The sequence below is a fragment of the Petaurus breviceps genome, unplaced genomic scaffold (assembly GCF_028583685.1).
Source record: "Petaurus breviceps papuanus isolate PSGF00001 unplaced genomic scaffold, PetGlider_PUasm1.0 90825, whole genome shotgun sequence".
Lineage (NCBI taxonomy): Eukaryota > Metazoa > Chordata > Mammalia > Diprotodontia > Petauridae > Petaurus > Petaurus breviceps.
Window position 1 is genome coordinate 7,352,511 of NW_027187353.1, and position 13,025 is coordinate 7,365,535.

The 13,025-nt window shown below is 44.9% G+C and overlaps 2 protein-coding genes across 8 annotated transcripts in view; one reads left to right on the forward strand and one right to left on the reverse strand.

Annotated features, from left to right (window-relative positions):
* The window catches only part of ADPGK (ADP dependent glucokinase), a 34,080-nt gene extending 31,930 nt beyond the window's left edge, over nt 1-2,150 (forward strand). For 2 of the 3 annotated variants that reach the window (XM_069071232.1, XM_069071235.1), the window contains one exon: nt 115-2,150. In XM_069071232.1, coding sequence (XP_068927333.1) covers nt 115-666 — 552 coding nt within the window. In that variant the 3' untranslated portion in view covers nt 667-2,150. The remainder of the gene's footprint in view (nt 1-114) is intronic. The other variant, XM_069071233.1, reaches the window with a different exon arrangement.
* Nucleotides 2,151-6,271: 4,121 nt separating this feature from the next.
* BBS4 (Bardet-Biedl syndrome 4) overlaps nt 6,272-13,025 on the reverse strand; it is a 65,492-nt gene continuing 58,738 nt past the window's right edge. For 3 of the 5 annotated variants that reach the window (XM_069071228.1, XM_069071231.1, XM_069071230.1), the window contains 7 exons: nt 12,433-12,585; nt 12,175-12,346; nt 11,081-11,150; nt 10,234-10,375; nt 7,583-7,793; nt 6,957-7,128; nt 6,272-6,659 (listed from right to left, as the gene is read on the reverse strand). In XM_069071228.1, coding sequence (XP_068927329.1) covers nt 6,995-7,128; nt 7,583-7,793; nt 10,234-10,375; nt 11,081-11,150; nt 12,175-12,346; nt 12,433-12,585 — 882 coding nt within the window. In that variant the 3' untranslated portion in view covers nt 6,272-6,659; nt 6,957-6,994. Of the gene's footprint in view, nt 6,660-6,956; nt 7,129-7,582; nt 7,794-10,233; nt 10,376-11,080; nt 11,151-12,174; nt 12,347-12,432; nt 12,586-13,025 lie in introns of those variants that run through there. The other 2 variants (XM_069071229.1, XR_011165083.1) reach the window with 2 other exon arrangements.

Consider the following 13,025-nt stretch of genomic DNA (forward strand, 5'->3'; position numbering starts at 1 on the left):
GAGAGGATGGGAATGTTCCTCCTTCACTATGATTCCATTATTGGCAGGGTCTCCAGGGGCCTTTTGTGCTGAACTTTACTTCTCAAGAAGAAAACTATCATTCTGTTTTGTTAGCAGGTTTTCCCTCTGGTGAATTCCCTCGGATTGAATGAACAGGAGCTGCTCTTCCTTAGCCAGTCAGCGTCTGGTCCTCACTCCTCTCTCCTTGGATGGAGTGGTGTCCCTGATGTGGGTATCGTCAGTGACATTCTCTTCTGGATCTTGAAGGAGCATGGCAGGAGTAAAGAGAGAGCGTCAGATCTCACACGGATCCATTTCCATACTCTAGCCTACCATATTTTGGCAACTGTGGATGGGCACTGGGGTAACCAGCTCGCTTCCGTGGCTGCAGGAGCCCGTGTAGCAGGGACACAGGCTTGTGCGTCAGAGACAATCGATACTGGCCGTGTGTCCCTCAAAGCTCCTCTAGAGTTTCTGACTTCACATTCAGAGGCAGGCTCCAGGGTATCTGTAAATCCAAATGAGCCAGTGGTTCAGTGGCACAGAGAGGGAATCTCTTTTCATTTCACCCCTGTTCTGGTTTGTAAGGACCCCATCCGAACTGTGGGCCTCGGGGATGCCATTTCAGCAGAAGGACTGTTCTATTCAGAAGTATACCCTCATTGATGTGAATAGGGGTAGGGTTGATGCCTTTGAGAAAATATAAATGGCCTGAGAATTTTGGGATATCAATAGATGGCTTAAGAAATAGAATTTAGGGTGTTAAAGCAAGTTGTAGATCTAATTAGAAGATAGCCAAAGAAATAACTATCAACACATTCCAGCCTATTGGCAATGACACAGGAAGCATTTCAGATTTTAATCAAGAAATTTTAGCTCTTTACTGGTAAGACTGGAGAAGGTGTGTGTGTGTGTGTGTGTGTGTGTGTGTGTGTGTGTGTTGTCTGTTGCAGAGAAGAAATCCCCATTCTCTGCAGAAGGTCAGCAATTGCTCATTTAATCCATCTCCTTAGCATAGTTTGAAAGCATTGGACAGCTAGAAGAAGGGTTTCCCTCCTTACCCAGTTCTCAAGAGCACGCAGTCAGCCTTTGGTCCTGCCTTGTTTAGGATTAAGCCCAATCAAAGGTTCTTGAATCCTCTCCCCGTAGTGCATTGCTTGTGGCTGAAGCAAAACTTCCATTCATTGTTATGATCAAAACATTCAACAAGGAAAAATCTCTTAACCTCCTGCTGCAGCATAAATAGGAAGAAAGTGGGAGCCTGCTGTGTTTCAGTGCAGGCAGGCTGGATCCACACTCCCTGTGCCATTGAAGCTTTGGTGTGCTGACTTTGTGTTGTCGTGTGTGGAAGGGAACCTTCCCTCCTTTCCCCTTGATGACTACAGGAGCTGCCTCTGCATATGGGGTGGCCTGGTGAGATCAAAGTATTTGTAGCTTTATGCTTGGCCTCATTGTCTGGCTTAAGGCCAAGTTATTGCTATGGAATTTGACCTTTTATTACTCTGATCCTTCGTGCAACTGGAATATGCTTCCCTGCCCATGATGCATTGTTTTTCTCAGTCATGTGACACAAACTTGATTCCGTTAAAAGGTGCAAGTTGACCTCATCAGATGCTGCAAGAAGAGCACCTAAGTATTACATCATATGTTACATTATGTATTTATTTTTATAATGTAAGAATACTTTTCTGTGTGCTTTAAACTTTTTTAAACATGATTTACATTTCAGTTCCCTCAAGAACTTTTTACATCTCTATTTTGGAAACAATAGGAAATGGCTGGGCATAACAGGAATGCAGATAAAATTCACTTCTACCTGGAAATGTGAATTAGGTCAGTTCTCTCACATCTGGGCATCTGTTACTTTTCCCTCCCAGGCCTTGTGTCAGATTATCGTTTCCAGTGTGTCAGAATTGTTTGTAGCCTGGCCTTTTACAAGTAATGGATGTCATGGGATGTGTCCAGGTGGAGGGGAGCAGCATGAAGAGGAAGCAGCAGCAAGGCCAAAGTGACCCACTGGGCCCTCCATCTTGCAGTGGATCTCTCTTTGGCCTAACTCTCAGGCTAAAGAGAAGTTTGCTCATTTCTTTGCCACAAAAGCAAAGCCAACAATAAAGCCGCAGGGAGGCATTTGGAGCGGGCCAGCAGCAGCGTTTTGTTTGGTTGTTAATTATTTACAAGTATGTCATGGGAGCTTCTCCCTTCAGGAGCCCCAGGTCCCTAGGATGATTTCTTCCCTTATAGACTCACTGGTATTTGCCCTGGGCTATGAGCCCAGGATATTCTCCTGCCTCTGAATCCTGACTGAACAATTTATTTGGGGGGTGGGGAGAGAGTGAGGCTGGAAGACTTGCTCCTGAGAGAGAATTAAAAACCCGAGTTCTACAGCATATAGTGAAAGGTACGTGTTATCTGTTGTCCTGTTCTCCCTCCTCCACCATCACACCACTACCTGCCCAACCCAGGACGAAGAAACCCCCAGTCTGTCAGCATGCCATTTGTTTTCAGTGGTATAGGTTCAACAACACTTGGGCTAACTCACTTATGGTTTAAAACCTGGAGAGAAGGTCATTACATTCTTCCAGGAAAGGGAAAATCAGGGAGTATCTAAAATAAACCAGCCGATAATCTGTGTTTTCTGCATGGATGTTTTCTTGAGCTTTTCTTGCAAAGTTGTGCTGCTTTGTATAATAGGCTTTCTTCCCTGAAGTCCTCAGGTATCTATCACTTGTAAGTCAGCATTGACACATGGGCATAGCTCTCTAGGGGCTTCAACACTAAGATCAGCCTATCTATGTCACCCTGGGCAGCTTGAAGATTTGGAGCTACCCTCCTTCAAGGTGAAACCAGCTAATGTGGGATATGGGAAGCTCTGTTAGAATTCATTCACGGCCTATGAAAATAGACCTGGGAGAAGAATCAGGCTTCTCTACCTGTAGCCTGCAGAACATTGTGGTGAGTGAGCAGAGGGTCTTAACCTCCTTTGTGTCACAGACCTCTTTGGCCGTCTGATGAAGCCTATGTATGAACCAGCCCCTTCTCAGAATCACGTGCTAAAATTCATAAAATTAGCTGGATAGGATTTTAAGTGAAATTAATTATATTGAAATACAGTTAGAACATTTTTGGGATTTTACAGACCCCAGGTTAGCCATTGCTACAGAGCCAAGAGTACAGACCAGCTCTCAGTAATCTTAACTGTACAGCCATACTTAACCCCCCCTCCCCCCCATATTTTCCACTTTTCCTCTTGGCCAAGTTTGGATCAGGAAGTGATTTGCACCAGCAAAAGAAATTCAGATGGTGGAACAAGTCATAATGATTTTCTGACATAGAACTCTAGGCCTACAGTTTACAGTTTGTTTTAAATCTCCTGGCACTTTGCCTTTTAATGCCATCTAGTTGGTTCAGTGTTTATTTAGGTTGCTTAAAAAAGAAAAAGGTTAATTTCTTTTAAAGAGACACCCAAAGAAGTCCTTGTCTGGGAAAACCAAGGGACTATGGGTGCCGGATGTTCTGCTTATAGATGTCTCTGACCTGTGAATAGAGCACTGGCCCTGGAGTCAGTAGGACCGGAGTTCAAACCCGGCCCCAGACACTTGGCACACTTACTAGCTGTGTGACCTTGGGGAAGTCACAACCCCAGTTGCCCTTGCCTTCCCCCCCTCCAAAAAAAAAGTTTTCAGAAACAACAGATTAATTACCCTCACTGACAATTTTCAAGACATGTTTGGAACTGTTTAAAATGAGTGAATGACTAAAGCCAGTCGGAAGTAGTTATGTGAGGGGTTGGGGGTTTTTATTTCACTTTAAGGATAATCTTTAGGATGGCCAGTGTGATCCTGGGTGCTGCTTAAGGCACCATTTGTCTAGGGTTTGCCATGTTGAAGACATGAGATTATCAGTGATGACCTGGGGCTCCCTTCCCCTTACCACGGCCTGAGCCAGAGCAGGAGCACATGCTCCTGAGAGGAGGAATGGAGTCAGTCTCTGGCTTGCATTTTAAGTTTGTAGTGACTGGGTAAGAATCAGTGTTTTCAGGTTGGGGTTTGACAGGTTTGACATTCTACAGCATGACTTTCCAAAGCAGGCTCTGGAACACTTTTGTGAACATTTGGCTAAACAAGGTTGGGGTTGCAGTAGTTTGGCATCTGATTCCCTGGTGGATGTTAGTACTGGCCACACCAGACTCTCTAGGTTTCTTCCCTAAGCTGCTGACCTGGAACTGCAGTGGCATTTCATTTATTAAGCATCTGTTTGTCAAATGTTGAAGTGAAAATGAAGATAATACATGATTCTTTAACTCACTGAGTGAGCTCTATTTTACCTTAAATCTTTTTTTTTTTTCTTAAGCAATTGGGGTTAAGTAACTTGCTCAAGTTTACATGGCCAGGTGTTTCTGGGTGGGTGCGAAGTGTCTGAGCCCGGATTCGATCCCGGGTTATCCCGACTCTGGGGCCGGTGCTCTTACTCACCGTACTACCTGGCCGCCCCTTACCTTAAATCTTTAGGGAAGAGGGTGGTATCTTGCATGTCACAAAGGCCCCTCTGGATTCTTTATTGCTGCAGCTGAAGATGCAGTATATTTTTGGACAATAAGATAGGCCCATTGCATCGCAGAAAATTGAGTTTATCCTCCCACCCCAAAATAAGCTATCCGATAGTTTTAAATCCATTGGTGTACCTCCGCATCCAAGCAGAGGAGAAAAATATGAAGCACAAAAATCAACAATCTTCATTAAAGAGAAGAGCATACTTTAAGCTAGTGTTGGAAGCTAGGTTTGAAAATCTGAACACCCACATTGAAATAAAAAGTTTTTCCCACAACTCTTTCATTACTGCCTCTGGTTTTCTGGTGTGAAGCAGTTAGAAAGTTGCCACAATGTTCATAGTGCATCTTGTGCACCTGTTTTGAACAGTTTTATTAAACAGTTCAGTTTTTGTTTAGATTTATGCAGTTGTCAACGAGACGATCTAAAGACATCACCACAAAGTAACACAAGTGTAACTACCTACTGACCATCCATAACTCAGCTCTCCAGCCTCAGTCCTCTCATTGGCTGGTTCTACCCAATGGCAATGAGATGACAGATTCTGAAACAATAGACTTTTTTTGGTAGAGCTTATAAAATCCATCGTGTGGGAATGGGTTTACTTTGGCAGAGGATCTGTGCTCCACCTTCAGGGCCAGCCCAGCATCACGAAGATGGAGGCAACATTAATTTTTGCTCCGATTGGAAAGAAGTCAAATCTTCATAAGCAAGCTGATACATAGCTACCACAACTGCTTAAGCTTCCACCATTAGACTTAAACAAAGGCTGAAAAACCATTTCTTGTGCATGATGTACAAGGGAGAGGTTTATTAAAGGAGCTTTAAGGACATTCTAGACTTGAAAACAGGAAGACTTTGGCCAGTCAGTGTGACATATTTGGTGAGGAAAAGACTGTGACCAGAATGGTGAGTTCTTTAAAATACAGTATTGCTGCTGCCTTGTTATTGAAGTCATTTTGCCCCCAATGTTCTTCCTTTCTTAAAATACTGCTCATTGCAATAAGACATTATAGTTTTAATTTATGTGGTATTCCTGTGGGGAAAAAACCCTGACATACTCATGACTAAAATACAGATCCTTTTGCAAATACTGTGTCCAATTACAGTTTTTTAAATCTTTTTTTTAATGAAACTTGTCATGAGATGTATATGCATATGTAGGTAGACGTGTATATATACATATATGCATACATGCGCATATATATAGCCAATTTCAAAGCTGCTGTTAGATATGAGAGAGCAGTAAATAGTTGGCAGGAGATATCTTTTATTTCTTTACCTCATTTGTGCCCAATTCATCAGAGCTGGCTTTTTGGGAAGGATTTTTTGTGCTGTGGGCCTCCTGAAGCGACCCCTTCACCAAGAGAGAAAAAGAAAATTATTTCTAATACTTCCTTCATTAGTGCTGTAAGGAACCAAGGGAGTTCCTGGGTCGTCTCAGTAGGTGGCTATTCTTTGGAGATCAGCCTGTCTCATAATCTGGTGACGCTGTCCTTCCCTAGCTGCTGTTGAGCCTGGTACTGACATTTAAGATAAAATGTATAAAGGCTCAGTTTACAAGCTAAAACTCCAAATTTCCCAAAGAGGAATGGAAGAACAACCACGTTGCACCTCATTTTCAAATATTTTACTAATAGACTTTTAACCAAATGAGAAAGGAGGCAGGTGCTAGCCATTTTTAATGGCTGCACAAAGGAAAATAACGTCAGAGAGGGGAGTGACAATACATAATCTTTATTCTATAAAGAATATACAAATAGACGATAGTCAGTGATTGCCTTAAATAAAAACTTAAACTAAGCAGCTCTTCCTTTTCGTTCAACAAGAGCTCCTGCTGCTGCTTCAGTAGCCAAGGACGACATGATCCAAGCTCTCCATTCTTTGACTGTTTAAGAAGCTGAGCTGAGCTCAGAGCCATGTTCCAGATTCCCCTGGAGCAGGTGAGGCTGGGACACTTGCTAAACCGGGCCTGGAGGGCAGCTGTTCTAAAAGCTAGTCAGAAATCAAGTGGTTGCTATACTGCACAGCTTCAGGGTCTGAGAATTTCCATTGAGATCCAGTTGAGTCAGGCCACATAGCTAAAGGTTGTCATAAGACACCAATCTGCTGTGAAAAAACAACCAAACAGGATTTTAAAAGAGTACCAACGTTATCATAAACAGTACCTACCCAGCTGCTAGCTTTTAGCACATCAGCTGGGTTGGGAGATCTCACAGACTCCAGTCTCCCACTACCTTTATTCTGAACAGCATGGACATAACTACCTTCGACGGGCATTTGGCTAGAGGGTCATGCTGGGCCTGGGGTTTAGGAGAGGAGGGGAAGCTGAGAAACATAACAATAAGGAGCTGTACTCATACTTCGGCCTCTGCCTATAAAAAGCCACTGCATGTCTACCATTACCTTTCCAAATCCTCCCCTTTCTTTCCAAGGAGACATCTTTATTCTGGGGCCAGCCTGCTTTTCTCTGTTTCTCTTTGTTCTTGAACTTCAGAGCTTATCGCTTCAGCTGGATCTGCCTCTGGCTCCAGAGGGAAGGAAGGAGGCTTTGAAAACTGAGACGGTCCTCCAGCACCTAGTTAATTGAGGAAATACAGTTTCAGTTGTCAGTCCCCCAATTCCAAGGATGTGTTAATTCTGAACAATTGGTAGAAGAAAATGAAGCCTATTGGTAGATTCCAAATGAGAGTCCCAAGGCTTTTTCAGCAAAAGAAAGTACCTGCTTCTCCATGCTATAAGAAAAGGCTTTAATTAGATATGCATCAGCTGAAAAGCTCCTTGGTCTCCTTGGATGGAGTTAGGTTGTCATGGATCTTAGATAAGCCATTTTCCCAAAGTATTTACAAACTGGCCAGGTAGATCTAAGATGCCAATTACCCAGCAATGGCTGAAGGTCTACACCTGGGTTTCACAATCTGCCTAAAGAATCAAGTGTCAATTTGTTGGCTTTATAGGTTTCTTCTGGAGAGCTCTGGTTCAAAAGTCTACAAAAAAAGTGAAATCCCCAGTATCATGCAAAGGGTACTCACCTGCAGGAAGCTGTGTGGTCTTCCTCAACCCAGCTGCTGAAGACATGGCTTGCCCTAGAGCTTGGTTGGAACCCAAAGGCTGTTGTAAATTGGATGATCTGTTGGCTGAAGTTGTTCGATGCCTTGATTTGGGATCTTTAGCTGGCTTAGTCCAGACCAGTGCTTCTCCAACTTGCAGAGCTGCGCCCATTTTCTGAGCCATCTCCACCATCTTGTCCACCCAAGAGAAAAAACAATCTCAGAAAAAACCCCACAATCTCCAAGAAAGGCTGGCCCTGACATTTTCACCTTACTGACCCAGAAAGGACCCTAACCTGGATTTTGCAAGAGAAGGACCGCTAGGAGATAATGGCACTTGAGGGCTAGAAATGCCTCGCGCAGACATTTATTACTTATGCTTCATCAAAGAGAATCACTGTCCACCATAGCAAAACACAAAGCAAAACCAAGGACCTCAAAAGCTAGGTCAGACTCCTGTGAAATCAGGAAAAAAGCTAGAAAAAATAAACCCAACTGGTATAAAATGGTGTCTAATAATTGTTAACAGAACAACTGGTACTAATTGTACCATTAAAAAACTAAGTATAGAAAAACTAGTCTTTTGAGTTGAGGAGGGAAAGATCAGTAATGGCTCCGTAGGAGACATTACTTGACTTAGCTTTTAAAGGATTCTAAGATTTCAAGGGAGAGGCATATATGAAAAACATCACTTTGGTTTGCTGGAGCATAGGACATGAAGAATAGCATAAATCAGGACAAGAGACAGACTGAGAAATTTGAACTAGAGATCTGGCCAGCCACTGAGGGGTCTGGAACATAGAAGTGACGCAGTAAGCTCTGTAAGTCAGCAAGCCTTACATAGCAGTGATGGGGAAGGATGAAGAGGCCAGCTGGCTGGGGAGGGAGGAAGGGGGTGGAAAGAGGCACATCAGTTCCAAAGCTATGAAAATAGATGAAACGAGGGATACGCCGGGGTGATGGCATCATTGAGGTTTTAAAGAAGACAAACTTTTCATGCAGGTGAAGGGCAAAGAAAAAGTGAAGACAACCAAAGTCTTGAAAATGGGGTGGGAGTGTGTGGAAGGCATGACAGCACCTCTAATAGCAGGGCGAGGGGTTTTGCACATGTTCAATCTGAAATACAATTGGAATGTGTGAGTAGGGAAATTGTAGGCAGTAGGAAATGGATGATTGGAGTTCTGAGACAGCATGACACATTGTTTGGGTGGTAATCTACAAAGAGGGAGAAGCTAACAGCATGGAAGGGAAAGAAACTGCCATGGAACAAAACAACAGTAAGAAGAGAGACCCGTGGAGAGGACTTTAGGGAACATCAACATTGCAGAATCAGGTGGGATGGAAGGGATGGACTAAAAAGCAAAGATGGAGGAAAAGGCAAAGGAAGAGGGTGTGACCAGGTCAAACTACCAAGAGACCAAGAAGGATGAGGACGAAGGAAAAGCCATTGGTTTCATCACCAAAGGGCTGCTGGTGACCCTTGGCAAAGCAGTGCTAGTAGCAGGGACAAAAACTGGACTGCAAGGGGTTGCATGAGTAAGTGGTGAAGGAAGGGAAGGCTTGAGAATTTAGACTACTTAAAGAAGTTTGTCAAAGAAAAGTGGTAAAGTGATGACAGCTGTATGGGCCAAAGGTTAAAGGTGAATTTCCTAAGGATGGGAAACCTGAGAATGTTTATAGGTAAACGGAATGGAAGAGGCTGAAGGTGTATATCAAAAGTATAGGGCTTTTTTTGTTTTGTTTTGTCTTTTTGGAGGGGGGAAGGAAGGGCAATTGGGGTTAAGTGACTTGCCCAAGGTCACACAGCTAATAAGTGTTAAGTGTCTGAGGCCAGATTTGAATTCAGGTTCTCCTGACTTGAGAGTCAGTGCTCTATTCACTGTGTCACCTAGTCACCTGTGTCACTACTGGTTTCTTGAGTGGGCATGGGGGTATATGGTCAGACCTGCACTTCTAGAAAATCCCTGTGGCAGCAGAGTGGATTATGTAGTCAAATGAGAAAGCCCATTAGGAGGCCACTGTCATAGTCTAAGACAGGATGACCCCCGCTGGAGGACTTGGGAGCAATGGGCAGGTACTGGATAAAAGTTGTGGAGATCTGTGTGACGGGAATGGAAAAGGGTGCATATATGGGAGGCCACTGACTTCATGATCCTGGGTGACTTAAGGGGAGGATGGATTTTGGGGGAAAGAAAATGAGCTGTTGTCGACTTAGGCATATCCATAGCATGAATGAAAATTATGGCCTTCAGCTTCACTCCCTTCTTTGTAGAAAGGGACTTTGGGTACGGAACACTGGTCTACATGCAATGTTCAATTTTTTCCATGTATTGGTTAGTTTTGCTAAATTTTTTTTCTTTTTTTAAAACAGGAGATGGGGGGAAAGTGGCGGGATGCATTGGGAAATATGGGTGAAGCTATAAAAAGAAAAGGTACCAATAAAATTTTGTTATTTAAAAATTATGTCCTTCACAGTGCCAGTACTTTTGAAACTTCACCATACACAGACCTTGCAGCAAACAGGACCACTGAGCAAGCTTAGTTCTAGTTAAAGACGTACTTGGTCAGACAAAGCCTTCTACTCAGCTGTTTACTTGGGGCTGCCTGTTTACTCTAGGGATAATCCGACATACCTCAGGGTCAAAATCCAAAGAGCTGCTTCCCTTGAGCAGGGTGACTTTTTTCTCCATCTCCTGGTACTGGGCCAAGGCCCTCTTCTTCTCTCCCTGATTGTATAGGAGCACAGCATAATTCAGATTGACTAGAGGATTAGACCTGCAGTTGGCAGACATAGAATAGGTGCACTGTGACCTTGCCACAAAAGACAGCTTAAGATCTCTTGGTGTTACACAAGAAACATTCAGAGCTCTGCATAGGGTCTTTTCAACAGGAGGAGGTGAGAGAAGCAGTCATCGGAGTCCTGCAGTGTCCCCACACTCTTCCCTGATGGCCACTGTGGGACACTGGTGCAACCCTGCCTGAGTTCTGCCCATGGCAGAAGGCTCCCCCCCCCCCCCCCCCCCCTTCACTGCTCTAAGGTGAGCTTCACTCCTGCCAGGAGCCTCACAGGGAGACAGGATTTCCCAGAGTCCCCTGAAACCCTCAGCACTCAGAGCTGGGCTAACTTGGGGCTGCACTGCCCCCACTGCCAGGGCTTGGTCCAAGGATTCCAGGGGCCAGGGCCACTGCTAGCTCTGACAGCCCAAGGTCTTTTGGTCACTGTATGGCAAAGGATGTCATTGGGAATATGTCCCAAAGATAAGTCCTGTGATACATTTCTGCTGTGCTGAGGGTGGATGGTACATACAGCTCCTACTTTGGCTCTTCCTGGGGACTTGTCCAAGGGGAAAAAGTGGGGGAGGTCAAGAAACAGGCTGGGCCCAGAAAAGGTTGAGCAACAGTGCAGACCAGTCCCAGGAAATGGACTGTCCTCACCACAGACTCAGAGAGGCGTAGGGCGGGTGGCATCCCCCAACTCACTGATCGAGGGCAACAGCTTCTGCATAGGCTTGACTGGCATTCTCGATATCTTCCAGATTGGTCAGAGCAACTGTAGCACAGAAGAGAAAGAGATGGCTGCAACCATCAAGGGAACCTTGGGAAAAACCCTGGGTTTGAACAAGATCTGCTGATTACAGCCCGGGTCCCCGAGTCCTCCCACTGCATCTGTCCTGACTGCAGCCCCATGCACAGACTCAGAGGCCCAGCACTCAGCCTCAGTCAATGCCAGGGTCAAATGCTGAACTGTATAGAGAAGAGAGGGAGGCCAACAGAGGCAGGATTTGAACCCACGTCCTCTGACTCATTCTACCATCAAGTCTTCTTATCCCCACTTTATGTGTTAACTAATGTCTTGAGATGTTACGTGAGTTGCTCACAGATGGAGAGCTAGTAAGTACTGATACTGGGCTCACAGCCCTAGACTTAAATCTTAAAATCATAGTCTCAGAACTGGAGGAGACTTGAAGTCCAACCAATATCTGATCAGGAATCCCTTCTACAACATTCCCAATGATGGAGATTTCACTGCCTATTAAGACAATCCTTCAACTTTTGAATGTCTCCAATTTTCATCAAGTTTCTCTTCATATTAAGCTGAAATCTGCTACCATGGCATTTCTACCCATTAGTTCTAGAATTCAGGTGCTGAACAAAACAAACTTAGCTTAACTCCTCTTCCCCTTGATGGACCTTCAAACCCTCTAAAACAGCAATCAAGGCTGCTATTAGAGAGCTGGGCTCCTGGAACCAGGGCTTTGTGATACCCAGGCTAGGGCTCTTTGCCTGCTCTGTGCCTCTGAAAGCTGGAACTTTGTGCTGTTGCTGTTAATGGCAGCCCAGAAGCAGAACCTCCTGACTTTCAAAGGCCATTGCATGAAATGCCGTTCTTCCAAAGGGCCTGCCCAAGCAGACGGCATTGGCCCCCTCCCAAGTGGCTGCTTTTCCTCCCTCATTTTCTAATAACTCAGCAGTGGCAACGGGGAAGTGCCAATGGGGACAGGATTGGAGCTGTTCCTTCCTGCTGGTCAGCACTCCCTTGACTCCACCTTGAGATCATGGGGGGCATCACATACTTGCCAAGAGCATATAGAGCTCCCCCATCTTGGGCTGGAAGTTGATAGCAGCGCTGAGGAAGTGGAAGGCAGATGCATACTGCTGCATGGTCAAGTGGACAAGACCCAAGTTGTACAGGATCTTCCAGTCAAAGGGTGCCAAGTAATTGGCTCTTTTCAAGCAGCTGATAGCCTGCAGGGAAGAGAGGTGTGATGGGAAGGTGAGGAGCTACTGAAGACCCGAGGCAAACAAAAGAGGAAGTAAAGGGGGACACTTACTGCCACATACTTCTTCTTGCCAAAGAAGCACATTCCAATGTTGTTCCATAATGGGGGACTTTCAGGCACAGAATGTGCCACGACTCTGTATTTGGTGAGGGCGACATCAAAGTCGCCATGGGTCTGCATCATGCTGCCTGCTGCTAAGATGGCCTGAAAGTCCAAAGGGAATCTCTGTCACTGCCTAGGTAGATCATTCCTCCACCCCAGAGCCCAGGGGAAGCGCTATCCTTCCAGGCTTCGTCAGCCTGCATGGGTGCTACATGGCCAGTTTCAAAACTTCAGGCCTCTTTCTGTTCTCCAATACCCACAGGGTTTGCATTAAAGACACTGAAACAAATGTTAATGCTTACTCTTCCCAATTCTGGGAGAGAAGCAGGGATTTCCCCATCTCCCTTTCCTCAGAAAAATACTAGCCGTTGTCAGCTCTGGTCAATTTGTCTTTTCTCATGAGCAGGAATCATTCCACAGGAGTGTTCCCAGGAGCCCCAGACCCACCCAGGTAAAATCTCTGCATGTCCTGTATGTTTTTACCCATAGCTTACTTTGGCACAGTGCTTTGCATCCAGCAGGCACTTGGTAAATGCTTGCTA